Raw genomic sequence first — 14,736 nt, forward strand, 5'->3', positions numbered from 1 at the left:
CGCAGAAAACTCTTACATATTTAAATGCCTAAGCTGCATGTATGCAAGTCCAGGACAAAAACAGATGCAGTTTTTTATGGTTACTGTGTTTCGAAATGTACAGTGAACACTTGCCCACAATCTGCTGCTAGGACAGACTTTAGGGATAGCTGGTCTGATACTGGAACCATATCGTGTGATGCAGACGCAGGTTGACAGACAGCAACAGTGTACTGCTTACAAGTGAAATTTTATTTCGAAAAGCGACATATTTATACCCAAGTTTGTCCAAGTTCAAGTGTTTGTGTTGTTGAACTTGTACACAAATATGCCACTTTTGAAAGTAAGACTTCAGCTGTAAGTAGCACAACATCCCTGTCTGTCTTCCTGTGTCCACATCCCGATTCCAATAGAAACTTTGCCCATTTTTTGTTCCCGTATTATTATTTTCCAATACACTTCCAGCTACTGATGCTGTCTAGGCAAACAGCTCACAAAACTAAATACAGCTTTTACCATAGGGGTTCTTGGCCACAATATCATCTCCCGTCTCCAAGGGCTCAGATTCGCCTTCCTTGTTGACAGCTTTGACACGGAATTTGTACTTCTTGCCCTTCTGGAGGCCGTCAATGCGAGCTTTGGTCTCTTTGGGGCCGACCTCTCCTGCTGGCACCCAACGTCCAGTGTCTGTGTCCATTTTCTCCAAGACATAGCCCTTCAGGTCCTGGCCACCCGTATCGGGAGGTGGTTTCCACGAAAGTTCAACATGGTCCGCACGAACTTTCTCTGGTTTCAGCGGACCTCCAGGCATGGCAGGCTTGTCTGCAGCATCACACAACAGACAGTTTGTCATTGGACTTCTTGCATGCATTGCAGACCTAGGTCCATTACTGCTTCAGTTTTGTAGGCTTCAGTTGATCCCTACTGAAAGCACCTCAACAAATGCTACTAAAAGCAAAGGATCAAGCCCTTACAGGTGACAAGCTTTTCTTTCTTGCTTTAATTATAAAACAGCACCAACTCACTAACTCTGCATTCAAGTTTCCAGTTCATCATAAAACAAATAACCGTATGCATCACCATTTCTGTGAATATCTAATGGAATAACCTGTTCTATGTGACCCTCAATGCTAACCATGAAAGAAATTTCACTTTTTATACACCTGTGAAAACAGGAAGTACACTCACAATTGTGCAACCAACTGTTTCACACTTTAGGAAGCTGTGCCCGAATAGCAACCAAATAAAAAAAGAGTACAGAAACCAAGCACAACAGCATAGCATCACACAACATGTGTTTATAAATGCAGAACTTTGGTTTGAGCAAAATGAGCACAGTTGTCAAAACGTGCAGCTGAATTACACACCAAGGCTACGTGGTTGCTTTGCAACATGGGTTTGCTGCAAAATGAACTACTGCATCACTGGATGGAAAACATAACATACCTAGAACAACAACTTCTGCCTCAGAGAAGACTGTTCCGCTGCTGTTGCTCAACTTGAGCGTGTATCTGCCACTGTCAGCACGCAGAGCATTCTTCGTTATGAAGGTTGTTGATGTGTCCTTGATTTCAATGGTTGTCCTGGGGGTATAAGTTATAAAGATAAAATCAGCAGTGCTTTGTGTCAAGAGCACACAGCACATAGTTATGTGACAGCAGCAAATCATTGCATAGTGTCTTTTGAGGCAGTAAATAATGCGCCTGCAAGCATATGTATGAACTTATAAAAAAAAATTCAATGCCTATGTGAAAAGCACACAAAAGGCTCCTGTCACGTAAATAAACAGGAGTCTGCACATCAAAATAACATTTTAGTAAAAAAAAAATTAAACAGACCACTTTCACCACAAGTTTTGCTATGTTTCTACTGCTTCAAAGGCATATGATAGTCATAGTTTCGGGGGCCATATGTATGGCAGCTATGGCAGGAGATGCCTGGCATTGTGAGGGACAGCCAGCCTGGTGCTTTGTTCCTTCTGCACATCTGAGCATAAGCGAAGCAAATTAACCCTGAAAAGGGTTCCATAAAGTTATAGTAGACTTCCGTTAATTCGATTTTTTCGGTTAATTCAATCCTGAACCAAGGTCCCGGCCAGTGCCCATGCATTTCTATAAGGCCAAACTTTCGTTATTTTGATCTTAACTTGGCGTTCGCCAAATAATTTGAATTTAACCAGTCGGCATGCACGCACCTGATCCTTATGATGACCCTAATAGCGACCTCTTTAGTAGCAACATGTCTTGGCGGAGCTTAGGGGACAGCGAACAGATATTATCTCCCATTGAAAACGCCTGTTATTTGACTGCCCTAGGAAGATTTTCAAGCAAAAACGGTAGCTCACAATGTCCGATTACAGTATTTTAGCCAGTTATAATATGCGCCTTCCCCCCCCCCCCCCAAAAAAAAAGTTCGGCCGAAAATTGTCCGTGCTGTGCAAGCGGATAGGAAACCAAAAACACGTTCACGACGTTTGCATGCTTTACTGCATAACACAGCTGTACGGCAAAGCTGACTTTCAAAAATTTGCCGCGAACCTGAGTTTAGGAAATGGGCCATCATTGTGCAACACATATTAAACTCTTGCCCATTTTTCTTGCCAGGAAATCGGTGTGCATTAGATTTCTACTTTGTTTAGGAGCTTTAATGTCACTTCTACATTATTTTTCAGCTTTGGACACTTAGAAAGTGGGCGCACGTTAAGATTGTGTAAATACTGCCAAATGAATCAGTGGTGTGTTTTTACGTTTTTTTCTGCATCTTGTTCGGTCAATTTTGTTGGTTTCGGTCAATTCGGTCAGTTTTGTTGGCCCTGTCAGGGTCAATTAACGGAAGTAGCACCAAGGAAAGAGCGGAAACAAGCTGTAAAATGTGCAACCTATGTAGCTAGCCTTGGCACTCAACTCAAGGTTGCCTAACACATAATCATAGCAGCAGGTAATGATGACTTCTGGCATCCCAATGTCTGCAGAAATAATGTGCGTGCATTATGAGCATGGTGAAATGATCCTTTTTTCAAATGCATGATATGATCCTACATCTGAATTTTAAAAATCTTTAAATACTGCATAACTGGAATTTATTATTTATAAAAAGAAAAGCTTGACAGCTCTATATTTTGAAGGAATGCCACGAAAACCAACCAAGCAGTATGAGAATACTTAGTGACTTTGATCCCTCAGAAAACAGATTTATATCCCCAACAATGACTGCCAATTTTCAGAGAGCACTTGCCTGTCAGTGGCCTTCAGCTGGTTGCTGTTGCGCTCCCAGGTCACTTCCGGTGGAGGTTCACCTTTGAACTCAATCTCATACTTGATCATGGCGCCTCGTTTGATAGTCATACTTTTCAATCCATCGCCCAAAATGAATGGCTTCACTGTGTGGTTAGAAGGAACACACAGATTCCAGTGAGAAATTTAATAAAAACAAGCAATGAAAGGCAATATAAAATGATGTGCACAGCCTAAAATTATCAAATTATGAAATAAAAAACTGAAATTGTATCGATTAGTCAGAATATTACACAAATGCAGACCAACACATCTTCAAATTTTGTAAGAAAGAATGCATACTATAACGCACAGGTTTTCAACAGCAGGCACAATAAGTATGACATCATGGTTTTTATACACAGGAAGTAAGCAGTCACCATTTCCCAGAAAAGTGTAATCAAACTGCGAAGCTCAAAGTGAAACCTGAAATCAACTACCTTAGTTTTGGTGGATAAATGGAAAGGCAAGGAACATAATGTCCCAGTGGAATCAAGTTCACACGTGCTAAGTGAATGTGTATGCTAAATATGCACTATGCTAAACCTTGACCAGTACTGCTCCTGATCATGGCAGTAGACATGGAGCATCCTACAAGACTACAATTCAATTCCATTCAATTCAATTTTATTAACATTCACTGGAGAAACCCAGATGACATGGAATGCAGTGACTGGCTACAGTCCTGTGTTATTGTCACACTATGCACAACATCAAAGTAGCCAGATTAAAGAAATCCGCTGCACTGAATAAAAACATTTCTTGTTTGCTTATAAGTTTTCTGTATTATACCAAGTGTTTCGCCAGTCATGAGCAGACAAGATCATGCAATGCTGCTATCACAGTAAAAAAAATCACCAAGATGCTGGTGATGAAGCCTTGTAGCGATTGATATTCATTGGGAACCACAGAATCTGTCCCAGAGTAGCATGCCAGCGGTCGTATATGCGCCAGCAAAAATCAGTTTTTTTAATAAAGAGCCTCTCTCTCTCTATGGCTGTAGTGCTAATAATTTGAACGTTTACTCAGTAATAGTGAGATTGTATTTCTTACCAAACCTCGGCTTGCAGATGATTGGCTTTGTGGGGTCACTGGGTTCACCTGGTCCAGCCTTGTTAACCGCACGTACACGAAATTCGTACTGGACGCCTTCTTTCAAGTCCGACACTCTGCCTTCAGTTTTGTCAGCAGGAATTTTCTGCACGATATGAATTAAAATGAGGCTACTACTTTTACACATTTCATAATCAAAGCTGAGCATGTACTAGCCCAATGTGATGTCATTTAACCCAAGCAATAAGACCTCCATAAGAAACTGCCAACTGTACACTGAACATGGTTGCAGCACCTGGCATTAATAAAGAAGGGCGGTGGGAAAGCAAATTTTTTGTGACAAGGATAGCTTAACTCTGATGGGGTTCGGGCAGCTTTTACATTGTATGAAAAGAAACAAAAAATCATCAAATTTGAAAAACTACAATGTAATAAAACAAGCATAATGACAATCATATTTTAAAGCAGGCTCTACATGTGGTGATTGTGTAGTGGCTCATTCAGCTAACATTTATAGGAACTAATTACTTCAGGACATTTAGTATGTGTGAAAAATTTGCAAAGTACAATGCTCGGGAATCTCTATCGATGTTCCTTCAAGTATACATGCATAGGCATTTGTATTACAGACACAATTTTCCGGAAAAATTTTAAAATACATATGTCACGATGCACAGCAATCTAAACTTCTCAGATTTTTATGTTATTTTCTTAAGTGCTACCCTCCAAGAACTCCACCCTACATTAATTATATAATAGTAAAGGATGAAAGTGCAGCAAGAAATTTAAAAACAGCAACGATAATCATGACGCATTCTAGTTTCTAGACCATGCAGTGATGTGCTCAAGAAGAAACCCAACTTTGTGCAGCAGTTGGAACTTACAGCGCCAGGAACCCAGTCCCTTGAAAACTTGTCCTTGTACTCTATGATGTATCCCTCGATGGGTGCACCACCATCCTTTTCAGGCTTCTGCCATTTGAGATCTACCCTGTCTGCATCCCAGTCAGTGACCTCAACATTTCCTGGCTTGGAGGGTTCATCTGCAAGCCAATAGGCAAGTGCATGAGGTGATTCACACCAAGTTCTGATGCATCACTACAGTGATTGACCAGAGAAAAAGTGCACTTAACAGTGGAAGCAATTGCCACTGAAGGTGGCTGTGACTAAAGTACTATATTGTTTTATAAAAAATATGGTCTCTATAATACATGTATAAACAAATATGGTTCTATAAACAAGAAAATATTGCTTGATGCACAAAATTATGGGAAACATGTCTTTTATATCTGCATGTTTATGTCATTGAACTATACTCCATACGTATATGAGTGACTCATGTTGAGTAAACGGGTGGTAGTGGGCGTGGTACGTTGTTTTGCTTGTTTCTTTTGTCCTGTGCCTTGTCCCACAAGCTCATGCCGAAGAGCAAGTGCTGTTTGGATCAGGTAATGTAGGACAAAATGAAGGTGGATGAACATTTGCCAGCAGTAATCTGGTGGGTGTCTGGGAGATTTGGCAGGTTTGATATGGCAGGTGTCTGGAAGGTTCAGCAGCTGTGGTTTGGCAAGTGTCTGAGAAATTTGGCAGGTGTGACCTGGTAGCTTTCTGGAACATTTAGCAGTGGCGATTCTGAACTTGAACTTTGCATCTCCTTAAATAGAGGGGGTTGCATTGGGGGAAAGCACTTGGTGATTGGTTTCTGGGAAGTATGGTGGGTGTGATCTTGTGGATGTCTGGGAGATCTGGAAGGCATGACCTGTTGATCATCTGTGACATTTGCCAGCCGTGATCTGGCAAAGTGTGATTTGGGAGATGTCAGAATCATGATGTGTCTTTGCTGGACAGACGTCCAACCAGCTGTGCTCTGGTTTCAGTGACAGCTTTGTGTCCTTCGTGCTGTACATTGAAGGCTCCAACGAGAGCACTCCACAGACTCTGAGCAAAGTTTTTTTCCCCACAAGCTCAGGACACAGACATAACTTTGAGCTCCACCTTCTTTGCTCAGAATTCTGGTGTCGAAATAGCTCTGAGTGGTTCTGTGCAGAAGTAAGGCATTTTGGTGGCAAATTTCACAATATGGCCAGCCACTAGCGTCAGGAGGCAAATTGCCTTGTTCTTTTTGTGTTTGCAATGTTCTTGTTCAGACAAAGTATTGTATGTCTGCAGCCATGAACTCCTTTCAGTTTGATCTCTTCAAGTTGCAAGTGTTGGAAATGCCGCATTCCTGTTGTGTTCACTGTGTTCTTGTTCAGAGAGTGTCGTGTGTTTGCAGTCAGCAGCTTCTTCCAGTTTCACGTCTTCGCACGTGCAAGACTGCGACCAAGCTCTGTCAGACTCACCATACGGATCCTTGGCCAAGGTTGTTCTGTCAGCATTGAGTGGTTCTGATGCGCCCTTTTTGTTCACAGCGCGCACCCTGAACTTGTACTCCTTCTTAGGTGTCAGGTCAGTAATATCGGCATGAGTGTCCTCAGTAGTGAGGACTTCAGTCCAACCTCCCCTGACACCAAGGTCTTGCCTTTCCACCACATAGTGCTGCAGTGGGACACCACCCGTGTCCTTTGGCGGCTTCCATTTGAGCTTGCAGCGATCCTTGTAGATGTCGGTGACCTCAAGAGGGCCCTCAGGTGGTTGAGGCACGTCTGGAGTTCAAGAATGGCACATGAAATGTAATGGCACGAACTCTATTCAGTTATCACAGGAGCCCATTCCTCACACCCCCACAAAAGAACATAAAAAATAACAAAATACAAATAAGGAGAACACATGCACATAGCTATGCATCCATGTACTTTTTTTCTAGCTGTCGTGTTGCATGGTAGGTATTAGAATTTTTGCTTGGAAGGCATTTGCTAACAGAAATTTATATTACTGTTAAAACTATTCTATTAGACTTAGTGCTGTATCGGTTCTGTAAAAACTTGCACTAGTCCAACAGGTTTTATATTAGCTTTGGTATGGTGGCTGTACAGATAATGAGAATATACATGAGTCTTACACAAGGCTGCTCACATGCAAGTCACTGTGGCACGCTGATCAGTACAGGCTCTAGTTGCTTGATGCGAATGCATGTCAACTAGGCTGGTCAAATACACCTATTAGTGTCAGTGCTAATAAGCCTTCTTGACTAACACAGGCTACTGGCCTTCTCCTATTAGCCTAATACTATAACACCAATATAAATGTCAATAATCTAACAGGCTATTAGTTTTTACATTAGAATTTTTGCTAGAGTTCCTTGCTGTTTTTAAGCAGCATAACCCACACTCCCTTGAAGTGACAAACTTCTCCCAAAACACTGCCCAAAAAATGTTCTATGCCTCTATATTTGGTTCGCATGCTCTTATTTCCACCCTCTGTTGCCACCCTTGGGTTGACTTGTAAAATGGCCACATCAAGTTGCAATACTGTTACACAGGAAAGGATAGCCTTATTACTGAACACCATGCTTGCATCAACACAAATGCATAAAATACATAAGCAGCCCAGCTGGATTCTTTTACTCACCCAGAATGTTGATGTTGAGCGGTAGTTTTGCCTCTCCTTGCGAGTTACTCAGAGAAAACTCGTAGGGGCCAGAAGTGTCTCGAACAGGCTTCCTGAAGGTCACGAGCACCACATCATTTTTCACAACAACATCAACTTCCTTGGTGGAGACCGGCTGTCCATTACGTAGCAACTTGCCAACAACGTCCGATGTTCTTACACCAGTCACTAGGGCAAAGAAACAAGAGCTTGTGTGAAACAGAGCTTCAAAAGGTCACTGCTGCAGCATTTAACATTTAGGAAGTGGTGTTGTAAACTTTAACTAGCATGGCATGTCAGTGAATGGCACAATAGAAATTCAAGGTAATAAAACAAGCTTTACCGCTGTAGGGGATCTCAATAGTAAGTGGCTTTCCGGTGTCTCCGGTGTAGTCTGTTTTGTCCAGCTTGATGACTGGAGCTTTTTCAGCTGAAACACAGAATAAGAGGGCCCACATTTGTGACCGAGCAGTAAAATTGTTTATATTTCTGAGAATGTGCATTCTTGATTGGAGCAATAGAGTCCTCATACCGCAGAAACATAGAAAGCAGCGGGCCATAAACATGGGCTCACCTTCAGTCACACTTAGCTTGCAGGCACACTTGAGGTCCTTGCACTCAATTGAATATTCGCCCGTATCATCAAGTTCACATTTGTTAATAATGAGTTGGTGGCGGCCATCTTCAAGCTGCTTAATGGTTACCCTATATGGCAGGAAAAAAATATTAGTTACAGAAAATTACACTCTCACAATTGGGGCTAAATGACGACAAGAAAAAAAAAAAGAATGTTGTTCACCAGTACACTAGTGATTTATTTTACCATAACATACAGTATTTCATAAACGTTGTCATCTCCCCTCAATTTGACCTCAGTGAGACATGCTAAAGTGGTTTAAGTCATTCAGCAGTAAAATGACTAAAGCAGTTTAAAATGGCATAAAAAATACCAGGAACAGTTTAGCCTAGTGGCAGCGTGATATTACCACTCCCAAATTTTGCAGTTCATTTTGGTAAATTTACGCAGAAGGCCTGCTGCATCACAGCGCACCCACCACACCAGCCTCTGCCATACATTTGTGTCACAGATATGCGACGATATCAACATGAGCTTGATGATACAAACACATCTATTTCGATACAAAATTTCAAATGTCTTGTATTTTATGCATGAGCAAGAAATTTGGCGCTGTGACTGCATAGTGGCAGAACAGCATGATGAAAATGACACAAAGAGATGAAACAGAATAAAGCTTAGACTCTCAACTTAAGTTCACTGACACACAGGCTTCTGCTTTTGTTATTGATTTAAATAATCATATTTTGTGCTGTAAAATATAAAACATCAATGGATCAAGCTCAACACTAATGCTTTTGAGAAACAGTGAAAGTTGCAGGCATTGCAGGAAAGCTTCGATATGGTATACTCAGATGGCTTGGGCACAAAATGAGAAGGGAGAAGAACTACATTGGCATGAAAGTGTTCACAGCTTACTTTGGTGGCAACAGGAAATGGGGGTTGCCCGCTTAAGAAGAGGGGGCAATACAATCTCAAAGAAGGTTTAAATGCCAAGAAGCTAAGGATGGGATGGGTCATGTCAGTGATATGACAGAAATGAAATGTCATATGAAAGAGTGCAGTGACCCCAGCTCTTAATAAAGTAATTACTAATTTCTCCAGAATGGTCTTACCTGTCACTTGGCTTGATTTCCTCGCCGTTCTTAAACCACTTGAGTGGAGCATACCTGTCAAGAAGGTCAACCTCCAGGATGGCTTGCTCTCGTTCTAGAGCATCCACATCCTTTAGCTTCTTGTTGAACTTGTTGGCCGCTGTAAGCGAAAAATGAAAAAGCATGAGATGATGAAAACTACATCTGACTCGCATCAATTGTTTAATGAACAAGGCTACTTAAACACGTCTCTACACTGCATAGTCAGCAATTTCAGGGGTGGAGTCTATAAAATGAAAGTCACAGGGAAGGCAGCAGAGGTCAGAAAAATGTAATGGGAATTTATTATGCGTCATCCACCTCCCATTCATCAAAGTAAAATAAAACTTTGGTTACTGCTGGGAGTGGGTATCAAATTTTGGCCTTTGCAACTGATGGCATAATGCGCTAGCCACTGCATTATCACTGAAGTGCATATAGCGCTGGCTTGTTATGTTAGACTAAGCAGAAAATATCGCACAGCCATCTGTGCAGCATAGCATCAGAAGGATGTCAATGCTGGTGTGAACATAGCAGCAATACTAGGGACAGTATTAGCCAGCAAGGTGCAATACACTGTAATGTGTTCATTAGAACCAGTCCCCTACGACAAATTACAGACTAAGTATGTTGCCAAGCCTGGTGCTTGTGCTAATTATCTTGCAACATGAGCAGAAACAGCACAAAATAACAGGACGTGAGAAAGAGACAGGCAACAGCGCTGACTAACAACCAAATGTTTATTCTTTCAAGCAGCATATATTGGTAAATATATGCTGGTGCCATTTTGTATAATAGTTTTCTGGGTGAGATTAGAAACCACTTTCCTGGTTTTTCTTACAAAGTGGTATAGGTCTACCACTTTGTAAGAAAAACGAGAAAACGCATGAAAGGAGCGTGCACAGAAAAAAAGAAGAATGCACTCACTCTAATAAGAATAAAATTTCCTTCGGAAGGAGTGAAATTGAAGGAAAGCTTATGCAAGCATCACCACTCTTCTCGATGTGAAAAGCTTCAGAGATAAGTCGTGCATGCTTGTCACGATAGTTTGACAATATGGTGCACTCTGTAAAAAGTGGCTCACAGCCACATTCAACGCAATGCAATCACAGGTGGCTATCTCTTCCTTGCTAAGTGGCCTTACTTGAGTGTTTGCGCATGCGGTCATTCACACAACACCCCGTTTGTCCGACAAAGAAACGTGCGTAAGAAAGAGGAATCCAGTAAACATTGTTACAGTGGCACTTAAACTGCTTTCTGTGCTTTTTCCCACAACTTTTCTTATTGTTGGTCTAGCAATTGACTTTTTGGCACACATTACCAAGCCTATTTGGGGCAGTGAACAGCAGCCTAACGGCTGCCCTGTATAGACCTTCTTATTGTGTGATATCTTGTGCACATACAGAATCACAGCAACCAACAAAAGGTTATTTATTTATGAATACAGCAATCCCAGAGAGATCAAAGCAGGGGTGGTACATAACAAACTGTTTCAGAGAATAAGGTACAAAAAAAAAAGCATTAGAAAAGAAGAACTACGTAAATATCAATGTTATTCAATATTTGCACATGCTGTAATGGAACTGTCATCTGCAGTCGACTTCTTTGTCAACACACAATTCTTAAAGATGCCAGTTTCTTTGCAAAACAATTTCGGTTATCAGGTATAGTATGAATGCCTTTTTGCAGCAGTTTTGGTCACAGAAACCAATTCATCTTGCAGAATGTTTGAAAATTGAGCTTGCTGATATATATCTATCAGAATAGTTGGGAACAGCACAACAAGAGAGCACAAGCACACTTTATCTCAGTACTGCTTTTTCCTGTGGAATGAAAAAAAATTATATAACTAAAGGTTGCTTTCAAATTAAGAGGGCTAAATTGTAATAAAAAGAAGGTGAATTAACCAGAACATTTAGCTATGTTCGCATTCATTGAAACTACGAATTATACCTGAGCTAGAATTATTGAGAGTTGATTGCGCACAAGACCTTTCTCAGCTTAGACAAGGCTGACAAAGAACATCTTCACCACTCACGTTCCACAAGAAGTTCTCCACTCGTCTCATCTGAGTTTGTCTTGCAAACGTACTGGCCTTCGTCAGTAATCTTGGCCTTTTTGATGTTGATGCGGCGTTTACGACCTTCTGCAGTGACTTCGTAGCTGCAATTGAATTAAGTGCATGATCTATTACTCAGCATGAGACAAAAGGCAAGTTGAAATAAATGAATCAGGAGGATATCATGATATTGGCAGAGCCTTCTTTGTACTGCAGAGGGATGGTCCACGGGGAGAGTTGGTAATGTGTCATAGTGAAAAAAAGCGAGAACAAGACAGTGACATAAAGAAAGGACAATGACACGAGCGCTTACTCACAACTAATCTTATTGAAACCGACTAAGAATATATACAATCATGATAGAAGGCAGAAGAACAACAGAAGAAAGGAAGAAGAAAGGTGGCAGAGAAACTTAACAATCATCAGCAAACCATTCAAGGAACACAACATGCAGTTGCCAAGAAAGCGAACTCTTTTATCATTAAGTAAAATTATTGACTGGCTAACACATGCCCCTTTTCTTTATATATGGAATGCCTTGACTATTTCGCACGTCTAAATACGATGCCTAGACACGATGTTCGAGTTGTGAAAATCAGGACAGCAGCTGCATGAACTGCAGTGTACAGCTGACTGAGAATGAGTGGAAGCAGTTAATGAATATACTTGTGTTCCTTTGGGCATGTGTCAATAAATCAATCCCTTTGGACCACATATGTCTTGCTGCATGTCACGGAGATCTGGTACACAATTGCTGTATTACATGGAACAAACATGGTGACATGCTTCACCCTGCAATTACTGCTTGACTTTTATTGCCACTCTGCATATATTTTTGCACATTTGCACATTCCTTGAGTAAGCACTCACATTGTCATTCTTTGTTGATGTTCTCCTTTCCTATTTTCACTCTTTTTCGCTATGCCTGCTTTGAACTTCGATAGGTTACACCATAAATAAAGAAATGGGCTCAAAGTGCTAGACATTAATCACCTTATTTGCTCTACACTGCTTGGTAAGCTTGCACTTATACATTAATGATGCAGAGTCTCATTGGTTGAGTGCAGCGACCGCCTCAAACTGGACCAGGTAAGTGCTCCAGGAGAAGGAACCGTCATAAGTTACAGTGGAAGCCTGGGCGAGTTGGTACAGCACACTCAATATTTTAAACACAGCGCAAATGACGGGAGACCAGATGAAGAAAGACACTCACACAGCACTGTGTCAGTGTCTTTTTTCATCTGGTCTCCCGTCATTTGCACTGTTTTTAAAATATAAAAATTATAGGTTCCCAAGATGCCACCGTGCTGAGCCTAAGGGGTGTTGCTTACGGTTGGTTGTCTTGGAATGGAAGGGCCCATGGGAGCAACGACGATGAAGATGCTGTTCACTGCTGCCGCCAAATGTAATGGGGCCGCATCACAGCCATCACTGAGCTTTAATGCAAAAGCATCTCCCACGAAAAATACTGTAATCTTTTCCAAAACAGTACTTCTTCCTCTTCTTGTGCTCAACGCCTTCTTTGTCCACTACAATCTGATTCCCAAAACCAATGGCATATTTGTTCGGAATCTGCTTGATTCCTGTTGCCATACATTCTGCTGCATTGTCTTACTTCCAGACAGAATTCCGTGCAGCAAGAAAGTACTTACTGCTTGTCACCCTTGATCTCCTTGCCATCCTTGAACCACTGCACAGGGGCCTCCCACTCGTCCACTTCACATTCGAGTGTGACAGAGTCATCCTCAAAGATTTTGAAGCTTTTCAGGCCCTTCATGAATTGGAACTTTTGTTCTGTGAATAGAGGTAGAAACAACATCTCTCATTCAACGCCTTGCTGCCTTCTGAGGAAGCAAGGTGGTACTGCTATAACCATAAGCTGCGGCAACCTACAAAATGCAGCTTGGCTCATTGGCTAATCTCGCAGCTGAATACAACAGCAATAATAAACATAGTGATCATCTTTGGTAGTGTGGATTTTGCACCCCAACATGATCAGTCACAGCAGTAAAGGCAAAACTCGTAAATGATAGTGAAATGCATGGCCGGACGACATGTGCCAGAAGAAGCCAAGAATCCATTTAAAGTCCAAGTGCAATAATATTGTGCCTCACGAGCTGTTTGCTGTGGGTGCAAGGGAAAGTGTGCAAGGATGAGCCAAGAAGGATGGTGGCTTAATGCACGCCATCCTCCCGTGTACCCAATATTGGAGATAACGTGATAGAGCGCACACTAATGTGATCAAGCGCACACTAGGAGGGAGGGGAGGAGGTGCAGGTGAGTGTGCGGCAAGGTGATCAAGTGTGCGCTGGAGGCTCCTTCTTGCTCCTATTAAGCTGGATGGGAAAGGAGGGCACACCACACTTCGGTCTTGGCTTCCGACACCTCTTTCCTCGTCATTTTTACAGCATGTGAGGTTGTAGTAGCTAGATATGCATCGAACTTTCGCCTTTGGCTCAGGTTTGTCCAAAAAATGGTCCATGGGAGTGAGAAATTTTGTTCGAAATAGCCACTGCACTGTTCTTGGAGTTCAATTTCGCAGGGGTTTTTTTCTATTCAAATGTACATTGGACTTTGCCGGGACCAACAGAGCAGTTCGAATGATCCATCAATTTGAATAAACATATTTCGAATTAATGGGATTTCACTGTACGAGGTCTGTTAGAAAAGTATCCGACCTTTGGCCGAAGAAAAAAAACTGGCATAACTGGAGCGTTGGAAACCTAATCAACCTCAAAGTAGTCTCCTTGAGACTCCACACATTTCTCCCAGCGGTGCTGCCATTGTTGGAAGCATTCCGAGAAGGCCTCTTTCGGAATGGAGTTTAGCTCAGCTGTCGTTGCAGCCATAATGTCCTCTCTTGTCTGAAATTGTGCTCCTTTCAATGGCCTCTTGATTTTGGGAAACAGCCAGAAGTCACAGGGGGCCATATCAGGAGAGTAAGGAGCCTGTTGAACTACAGGATCTGGTTTTTTGCCAGAAAAGTCTAAATCAAGTGCGATGAATGGGCAGGAGCATTGTCGTGATGAATGCACCAATTTCCTGTTGACCGCAACTCCGGCCTCTTGCGCCGCACAGCATCACGTAAGCGGCGGAGGACATCCATGTAGTACTCTTTGGTGATTGTTTCGACCCT

General features: G+C 41.9%; 1 protein-coding gene across 1 annotated transcript in view; it reads right to left on the reverse strand.

Annotated features, from left to right (window-relative positions):
* The window catches only part of LOC119434029 (twitchin-like), a 225,374-nt gene that overhangs the window by 94,567 nt on the left and 116,071 nt on the right, over positions 1–14,736 (reverse strand). Inside the window, 12 exon segments of the mRNA XM_049659376.1 lie at positions 496–801; positions 1,426–1,562; positions 3,214–3,358; positions 4,305–4,449; positions 5,189–5,346; positions 6,646–6,948; positions 7,814–8,020; positions 8,175–8,261; positions 8,406–8,536; positions 9,524–9,662; positions 11,580–11,704; positions 13,253–13,394. Of these exon segments, the coding sequence (XP_049515333.1) occupies positions 496–801; positions 1,426–1,562; positions 3,214–3,358; positions 4,305–4,449; positions 5,189–5,346; positions 6,646–6,948; positions 7,814–8,020; positions 8,175–8,261; positions 8,406–8,536; positions 9,524–9,662; positions 11,580–11,704; positions 13,253–13,394 (2,025 nt within the window).

Source organism: Dermacentor silvarum, chromosome 11 (genome assembly GCF_013339745.2).
Source record: "Dermacentor silvarum isolate Dsil-2018 chromosome 11, BIME_Dsil_1.4, whole genome shotgun sequence".
NCBI classification, from domain to species: Eukaryota; Metazoa; Arthropoda; class Arachnida; order Ixodida; family Ixodidae; genus Dermacentor; species Dermacentor silvarum.